Source organism: Phytophthora infestans, genomic scaffold (assembly GCF_000142945.1).
Source record: "Phytophthora infestans T30-4 supercont1.48 genomic scaffold, whole genome shotgun sequence".
Taxonomy (NCBI): Eukaryota; Oomycota; class Peronosporomycetes; order Peronosporales; family Peronosporaceae; genus Phytophthora; species Phytophthora infestans.
In genome coordinates, this window is record NW_003303711.1 from 1 (window position 1) to 9,420 (window position 9,420).

Below are 9,420 nucleotides of genomic sequence, written 5' to 3' on the forward strand. Positions count from 1 at the left end.
TGCCTGCCTTCGCTTTCGCGGCGAAGAAGGCATCAATGACCTCGCACTGTTCGCGCGGGAGAGGCCATTGCCTCGTGACACAATACTTTGTGCCGGGCACGAGATCAATCTCGTGCCGTACGCCTCGATCCGGTGGGAGTTGGGTCGGTGGGTGTTTATTCACCACGTCCGCATACTCCGTCACCAAAGGATACACCGGATCCTTGGGGTTCTTGAGAATCTCAGAACCCAAGCGCGCCTGACGCTGCTTGTTCATGTCTTCCAGGACGTTCTCGTCCAAGACAGAGGAGGAGTTCAGCTCCTCCTGAGTGGTCTCAGGTCTCATGAGTACCATCTCAGCGATCTCTCCAGCCTTGAGGTTGGCCAGGAAAGACTCAGCCGTCATTTCCTCGAGGTTCAGTATCTCTGCAACCTCTGGCAACGGTTCCAAGTGGACACCAGATGCCTTGACGGGTAAACCCGTCTCGCTATCGAAGATGTGATAACACTCTTCCACCGGCCTTGTCGGAGGAGCCCGGGCCCTGGACTCCGAGTCGCTTGAAGCGACGTCGATCGGAACGAAGTTCGGATCCGACTTGAGGCGGCGGCGGCGTCTTTGCCGACGGCTTCTTGTGACGGGGAGCTTTGCTGCCCACGTCTAGGGATGTCGTCGCTACGACATCCGAAGGCACTCGTGGCCTCGTGTGGTACTGTTGTACCCACACAGGAAGCGTGTTCAACGCCCTTCCTCTTCAGTTAAGGTCTGGGCGACCGCGTGTGGCACTATGTTACCCACACAGGAAGCGTGTTCAACGCCTTCCTCTTCAGTTAAGGTCTGGGCGACCGCGTGTGGCACTGTGTTACTCACACAGGAAAGCGTATCCGACGTCTTCCTCTTCAGTTATGGTCTGGGCGACCGTGAGTGGAACTCTGTTACCCACTCTGAACACGCTGTTCTCAGTGTTCATGACAGCTGCAGCTGTCTGCGGAACTAAGTTACCCGCCTGTGGACCTAAGTTGCCCACTTGGCCGGCGCCTCTTCTGGGCGCGGCCACCATCAAAACATCCTCGGAGTCGTCATATACGTCGACGACTCCCAAGCATCTGCCGGATGCTTTGGTACCCTGGCAGCCCTCGCAGGCGCCCCGGGTCCTGACAGAGGTGGGAACATGACTCACCAATGCTCTGTCGGACTGCGCAGGGCGGCTGGCACCGATTGCCTTGCCTCGCCAGTCGATCCAGGGCTCGTGCTTCTCAAGCCAGGGCATGCCCAGGATCATATCATATGGATCCATATCGAGAACAGTGAACTGTTTGAGGCTGTCAAAGTCTTCAAACTTGACAGCCAGATCCACTTGGACGTTGGGGACAGTGACGACCTTCCCGTCGGCCAGTCGCACTGACACCGTCCCGTTGCCCTTGCTTTATCGCAAAGCTTCGGACAACTTGTTGCTGTTACGAGCAACCGTCTGGCGGCGTGCGAAATTCTTCGACGCCCCAGAGTCAATCAAGATTCTAAAGGGGTGATCGTACCCCCGTACACATCCGTGTACTACGAGCAACCCGCCGCTGCTCTTCGCCGATTCGAGAGTGCGAAGACTCTCAGGGGCTAAGTCCCCGTGGTACGCGCCACCCGCGCACCCATCACGAAGACTTAGTTCTTCCCCAGTAGGGCGCCCCGCCCCTACTGGTTCCCTGCGTTCCCCTGTCCCCGGGATCCTGGCTTCTGCCAGCGACCCTTGAGGACGGGCTTGGGGAAGGACCGTCTGCGGAGTCTTTCCGCGGGACAGTCGCGCTTGAAGTGGCCCATCTTCCCACAGCCGAAGCAGCGGATGTCACGCTGTTCGGCGGACCCGAGTTCCATGGGAACTGGTCCGTTGGGGCTTGTTCGACCGGGAGCCGACAAGGAACTCCCAGGCCACGCTGAGGCCGGCGTACGCGCCTGGCGATGGCTGTACTCTTCTTGAAGAGCCACTTGAATCGCCTCTTCAAGGGTGCTTGCCTGCACCCGGAACAGCTGAGTGCGTGCGGGGCCCACTCAAAGGCCGTCCATGAACACAGTCATCTTGATGTGTTCATTGAGTGGGTTTCCCACTAGGGACGCCGTGAGCTCCCGTATCTCTTGCACATACTCGTGCAGTTCGCGTCTTCCTTGTTTACACGCGAGGAAGCGCGAACGCTGGCGGTACTCGTAGTTCGCCGGGAGGAACGCGGCTCGGAGCTGTTGGCACAGCTGAGCCCAGGATGTGAAACATCCAGGGGATGTCGCTTCCCGAGTGTACACCCAACTCTTAGCACGACCGCTAAGGTTGCAGAGTGCAAAAGCAACACGCAGTTGCTCGGTCGAGATCAGAGCCGCGTCCATCGCGAGCTCTACTTCTCGGACCAGAAGTGAAGGTCTCGCCTCATCCCATCATACGGCTTTACCTTCAGCCGTATTGGCTTCGGGTGAGACGGGTTTGCTTCCGCCGCCGGAGCCTGCAGGTTCTCCCGCACATGCGCGATGAGGCCCTGCTCGTACGCGTCGAATGCATTGACGCGCTCGAGCTGCTCAGCCGGTGTTGATACCACCAGGCTCTGCAGGGCCTCCATCCCGAAGATGCCTGCCATCTTCCGAACCGACTCGAACTGAGAGTCGTTCATATGGGAGAAGTCGTTCCTATCCATGGCAACGAACTTCGGAGGTTCAGGTAGTCTACCCGCGATGGCGTGGATTGACTACAAGTGCTACCAAGTGTGACGGGGTCACACAGCACCTTGCGCTAGAGGAAGTTATCTTCCGAGAGTATACAAACTCTCAGTGAACGGCAGTTCACAGGTCCCCTCTTTAATTAAAGAGAGCGAAGTGACCTAAATAAGGTAGATTGTAAACTGAGTATATTTATAGGTAGGTTAAGTTTGTGGTTAATACAAACTATCAGTTACCTATAGAAATGCAATGTCATTTAACCAATGGTTGGTTTTGAATGACCTTGGTACCTTGTACCAAATATTCCGGAGTATGACATGTCATACTCCTGAAGTGTGAAGTGTCACACTTCATGTAACCAGGGTACACTTAGTGCTACGTACCCCGTTACATACTCTGTCTAATTGGGTTGCTGGCCGTCTTGGTCCCTCTATCGATGATTATGCAGGCTGTACAAGCTGAGAGGTCACAAGGTTCTAATTAATTTATCATATTCTAAATAAGAAAACCTTCCATTCCATGTCTCATATTTACTGCTATATTATATCTTTCAGCCAATCAAAGAGTCGGAAATGCGTGACAGACAGACAGACGGACATTCATTTTATAAACTAGCCGGCCGCCGGAGAGGCATGGTTTGTTGGAGGTGAGGTGGCCGCACCTTTAGTGCTTCGGTGTGTCGCGTCCTTTTGCTTAGGATCATGTACTTCCAGGTTGCGTGTGAATTCGTCCACTCCAGTACATCGTGATGTCGTGTGCTTAAACCACTTACCATTCCGTAGTCTCATGCGACCCCGTACAATATCGTGGTTTAGTACGCTACCGTTACCCCCGTTCTACAGGTTGGATGTCATGTTCTTCAGTGACTTGTGCTCTTCCGTGCTGTTCCTGGCATCGTGGTGTCCTGCTCACCCGTGGTCCACGCTACTTAGTGGTTATGCGCTCTCTCTTTTGGATTGATGCCCTTTAATACGACCTCTTTTGTGGCTGCTAACTAATCCCTGTTATCAAACGCTCACGTGGGTTGCACAGGTTTCGTGATACATAGTATTTCGTGGTCGTTGCCCTTCCATGGCTGGAACTCTAGCCGTGTTTTGGTGCTTCAACGTAGTCGTGTTGTTTCGTCGCCCGTGTATCATGCTCTCCTGGTGTGGCTCCATCGGCCGCGTTATCGCGCTATCGTGCAATCACGGTGTGGTTCTGTTGTCTGTGCGAAGGTGCTCGCGTAGTGAATATGCGTTGCTCTTATAATCATGCTATACGATGAGACCATGCTCCACTTTGTGCAATCGTGGTCTCCCGAATCCTTCCTCCGTGATTTCGTGGCTGGTCCGCCGTCCGTTCAATCGTGTTATAATGTACGATCGTCCTCCGTGGATCGGTGATGTCAGGTTCGACACTGGTATCACGCTCTGTGGCTCGGTGATTTCCCGTCTATATCTCCAGTGGCTGCATGTTCTATTATGATTTAGTGGTTTGGCCACCGTCCAGGCTATCATGTTATTTTGTGGTGTCACCGCTGGACTACCGTTCTTTCGTGACCTATCGTGGTATCGTGCTCCGTGGATTAGTGAGCTCCGGTTCTACCCTGGTATGGAACTCCAATGCTCAGTGATTTCCCACTTTGCTCTCCGTGGCTTCGTGTGTGGTCCGTCGACCGTGATCCGTGCTCTACCGGGGTAGGTGAACTCCTTTCCGTGCATTCGCACAGCTATGTGGTCTACCGTGACTGTGAACGTGCGCTCTCTTCCGTGGACCGTGCTTTTTTCAGCATGTTGGGGTGTCATTATTTTAGCTTTCGCCCGCTGTCGTCTCTTCGATCCGCTCCATGTTTTTATGACTGCGTGCTCTCCCGTGGTTTGTGTTTCGCATGAAATTGCGTGGTCTATTCTTTCTTAGTCCGTGGCCTTCCGTATTTCAAATTGCTTCTTCTATCGCATCGTGTACATAGTCTGACTCGGTGCTCCTCTGTGTTTCGTGTTCTTGTTTAATCACGTGCCTCTGCGCTAACTTAATTAGCAGCACGGCTCCCAGAGCCTTGAATGTAAGCTACGTATCATGTTTGAAAGTGCGCACTTTTTCTAAGTGTCGCACATACACGCAAATACTAAGGAAGGCGTTTTTTTTTCGCGGCGGTGGAGTGGTGTGTTTTAGTCATATTTTGAAAATTTCAAGTTCTAGATATTAAAAATAGCACTATGTATATTTATCTATTGCTAATATAATAGGTTCATGTAGTACTGCTACAGATAACTGCAATAAAATATGAAAGAAATTTAGAATAGTACTAAGCAAAACAGTATTGTAAGTAATTTTATTACGAAAGTACTACGAAGCTTAAAACGTCATATAATAAGCAGTAAGTACTAAAGTTCCAATTCAAGCCGAAATATATGTCACCAAGGCCTACAATTTTTACAACAGCTCCTACGACGATATAGTACGTGTGTGCACATCGGTTGCTTCTACTATTGCTAACTAACGCGCACACAGGCAGTGCCCTTTGCGTCGAGAGGCGCTCCGCGGCTGAATAAGAGAGCAAAATCAAATTTGAGCGGTGCTTTTAAGTACGATGTGTAGACCACATACATTGTTTCAATCACATAAATCAACTTTTAGCCAATCGATGCCGCCTTCGCTGCGCTCGGCAGCCAGTACAACGCACGTATTTACGGACGCTGACCACACTCCACTAGGGGGGGAGGGGCTAGCCGGCCGCCATCGCTACGCGGTGTAGTGGCATGGCTTGTTGGAGATGAGGTGGCCGCAAATCTAAGTGTTTCTTGGTTTTGCGTGTTTCGTGGGCGTCGTTCACCCAGTAGATCATGGCTTCGTGGACTTAACCACTTACATTTCCGTAGTCGCATCCGGCCCCATATAATATCGTATTTTGAAGCGTTTCCGCTACCCCGTACTACAGTTTGGATGTTGTGTCCTTCAACGGCCCATGCTCTTCCGTACTTTTCCTGGTTTCGTGCTCCCTGCTCACCCGTGGCACACGCTGCTTCGTGATCAAGCGCTCTATCGTTTGAGTTCATTCGCTTTAGTACGGCCTCTTTCGTGACTACTAACTATTCCCTGTTCTCAAACGCTTACGTAGGCTGCACCGGTTTCGTGGTACATAGTCTTTCGTGACCGTTGACCTTCCACCGCCGGTGCTCTAGCCGAAGTGTACTATTCCGTGGTTTGGTGCCTCCCCGCAGTCGTGAAGTTCCGTCGCCCGTGTATCGTACTCTCCCGGTATGGCTCCATCGGCCGCGTTATCGCGCTATCATGCAACCGCGGTGTGGTTGCTCCGTCCTATGCTATCGTATTCGCGTAGTTTATCTGCGTTTTTCGTATATTATAGTTTTCTACAATGGCTTCGTGCTCAGCGGTGTGCAATCGTGGTTCTTCTGTGATTTCATGGCTGGAATGCCGTCCGTGCAATCGTGTTATAATGTACTATCGTCCTTCGTGGCTCGGTGAGGTCAGGCTCTGCACTGGTATCGTGCTCTGTGGCTCGGTGATCTTCCGTCTATAACCTCTTTGGCTGCGTTATCTACAATGATTTAGTGGTTGGGTCACCGTGCATGCTATCGTGTTATCTCTAGTGTCGCGGATGGTCTGGCGTCTATGTTATTGCTAGCTACCGTAGTGGCGCGCTCCGTGGATCGGTGAGCTTCTGTTCTACCCAGGCATCGTGCTCCAAAGATTGATGATTTCCCGTTTCTGGCCTCCCGCGGGTTCAGGTTTGGTCGGTTGACTGTGCTCCATGTTTAACCGTGGTGTTGTTGTAGAATTGTTTCTGTGCACTCTCACCGGAACGTGTTCTACCGTGGCTTCGAACGTCCGTGCTCTTCCGCAACCCGCGCTTTACAGCATGTGAGGTGTCAATATTTTAATTCCCTTTACACTCCCGTCATGTTCTTGTCCATCCAATTTTATGGCTGCGTGCTCTCCCGCGGCTCGTCTCTTTCTGAATAGCTCGTGGCTTTTGTTGTTTTCGTGCCCATTCGTGCTTCCGCCTCCACTCCAGCGTGTACATTGTCTCGATTAATATTCTTCTGTGTTTCTTGCTCTTACCTAGGTTCGTGTTCTTCAGTGGCCTCGCGTCAGCTCGATCACCCAATGCGCTTGATGTACGCTACGTAATGTGTTGGAAAGTGCGCCAACTATCTTATTTCGCACATTACACGAGCGAATACAAATTAGTTATCACACCTAAAGGAATACGTTTTTTTTCGCGGAGGTGGAGTGGTGTGTGTGGGTGTGAGGACGCCACTATAGTCACATTTGAAAAGTTTCTAGTAATTAATATTAGTAAAAAACCTGTGTACTTTTGTCTAACACTAATATAATAATTACGTGTACTACTACTAAAAGTTGCTACTTCTAAATATGAGTCATATTTCGTTCATATTTATCTAGCCGATAGTCCCGGTAATACTACTACCGTATGTTGACGACTACTACTAATCCCTGCTCACAAGTAAGTTAATCTTCGTCTGATAACTAAAAATGGACAAGAGCGAGTGTGCGCTTTGCTACCGGCGGCGTGACATCTTCTCCTGCGCGAACTGCACGTCAGCCATGCTGCAACAGCGTCGCACGATGCTATCCGCGCTGCAGGCGGACGTGGCGGTGCTACGCAAAAAGACTGAGTGTGCGCTGAACGTGCGTCACATAGTCCACGATAGAGTATTCACTTAGCTAATGTTTTTTATCGTAATGCTACAGACGAAAAGTGCGCTGGTGGAAACGGAACTGCGTCTTGACAGATGCATGAAGCAGGTGGAGCAGCTGGCCGAGAGGGTCATGAAGACGCGCGAGCAACTCTGTTCCGAGCGGATCGCGGTCGTGGAACGGGCCTCTAAACTGGAAGAGCGAACTATGCAGATGGCGGAGGCGCAGCACAAGCTGCAGCAGGAGAATGAAAGAGCCGAAAGCCTCCATGTTCCCATTCTCGAATGTCTCGACTACCAAGTTCAATGGGCGGACGAGGTACGGCAAAAAAAACTCGAAAATTAAGTTAGCTGAGAATGTGGCTTACGTGTTGGTGGTTTGGATGGAAGAATGCTGCAAAAGTACGGGGTGATAAACTTCGAGAACTGTTCGCATTGTTTGGCTTGACTCCGAAGGACGAGAGAAATGTGGATGAGGGTGAAGATGAGGACGACCCGTTGAGTGGGTTACCTGACGAACGCGAGGGTGTTTCGGAGGAACAAAGACAACGGAAAGCACGGACGAGCGGTCCTGTGTACTTCCGGACAGTTGCAGGACTGCCCATGCCCAAGTCTGGTAAATTTGAGAATGTACCCCCCGAAGTGGTTGCTGCGGCGCTAGGCAAGGTTATTCATCTCCTGCATTGCCTTGTCAAGTATCTGAAGGTCACGTACCCGCACCCGATGCAGTTCAATGGATCGTTCTCGACGATTGGGAATACGCGTGAAGGAGCTGGATGCCACACGCTTTATCCAGATGGTAGTGCTGGGTTTGAGCGTGGCGTGAGTATGCTTCACGAGAACGTAGCATTCCTGTGTGCCTGCCAAGGAGTGCTCAAAAGTGACGTCCACCCCACAGATTTGCTGGGAAACTTGCTGCTGGCTTACAAGTCTTCACGACTCGGAACACTTTGCGACAACCAAGAAGCGAATGTGCTGGACTCCGATCGAAGGTATGAGCTGATCTTTGTACGATGGTTGTCCGCAGGGTCTGATTGTGCTGTTGTGCGCACTCACCCAGCGAAAATACAGACGGTGATGCGTCATCAGGGCTGTTGGGAACCTCACAGACACTAGGCGGAAGCGTCGAGATCTTGCCGCACTACTCGTGAGCGAGTACAGTAAGCGCATTGGAATATCTGTTGAATGAATGAAAGAAGGTAAAAACGCAGCCTCCAGCATAAATCTATTGGGCGCTAGCTAGGCGCATCCGTTCGTGATGTGATCAACTCAAAAACTTGTGCTGCCTGCAGACAGCAGCATTCCCGTAGTCCGACCAACACTGCTATAGCGAGCTTCAGCAGCCCTTAGCTTTAGCTAGATGCAGTCCCTGTCGCTATTATCCTGTTTATCCAAACGGCGTGATAGGTGCCGAAGAGCCCTGATCATCCTGGCTGAGTTCCAAACACTGATGCTTCAGTGATGACAACTTCTCACGGATTAAATCCAGTGCACAGATCACCACTTCCTCGGGTTTCAGCTGGCCTGTTGTCTGCAAGTTGATAAATATATGTACGAGATAAGCAACAAAATTGCAACTAAATCCACCAAGAGTCCAGCGCACCTCAACGGAGAAAATAAACTTGTCTTCCCGCATCCGGATCGACACGGCCGAGTCGTCTTCCGGGTTGTCTTTGAACGAGTCTGCCAACTTGACACACTCGTCGCAGTACATGCATCGCATCGCGTCTCCTACCGTAAACTACAGCAAAAACAATTATAACATCAGCAATCGTCTTTTCTCTTCTGCACCACTCGATCCTCCTCTCTCACCTGTTCGTAGTTCTCATCCGTCTCGAACACTTCTGTGGGGCAGCTCTTGTAGAGCTCAGCCTTCTGCTCGGGCGAGTAGGTGCTCAGAACGGCCTGATTAAGCGTAATAATGGGGTCGTACATGTACGTGGCGACTGCCACGGGAGACCACTTCGCGTGCTCCTTGCCGATGCCAAGCTTGGCGATGGCCGAAAGACGTAGTCTCTGTCCGGGGCCGAGCTTAGCGATGATGACGCCGCTGTCCTGTGTGTTGTTAAGCTCTTCCTCGGACGAGAA

General features: G+C 51.5%; 2 protein-coding genes across 2 annotated transcripts; one reads left to right on the forward strand and one right to left on the reverse strand.

Annotated features, from left to right (window-relative positions):
• Positions 1-7,150: 7,150 nt before the first annotated feature.
• Positions 7,151-8,483, forward strand: PITG_16562 (uncharacterized protein; the record flags this gene model as incomplete). Its single annotated transcript, XM_002897087.1, has 4 exons — positions 7,151-7,324; positions 7,388-7,651; positions 7,723-8,304; positions 8,442-8,483. 4 exons carry the CDS (start codon positions 7,169-7,171, stop codon positions 8,481-8,483), a joined length of 1,044 nt encoding a protein of 347 aa, XP_002897133.1.
• Positions 8,484-8,518: 35 nt separating this feature from the next.
• Positions 8,519-9,420, reverse strand: PITG_16563 (uncharacterized protein; the record flags this gene model as incomplete). Its single annotated transcript, XM_002897088.1, has 3 exons — positions 8,519-8,863; positions 8,936-9,073; positions 9,145-9,420. The coding sequence occupies 3 exons, from the start codon at positions 9,265-9,267 to the stop codon at positions 8,720-8,722; spliced, it is 405 nt and encodes a 134-aa protein (XP_002897134.1).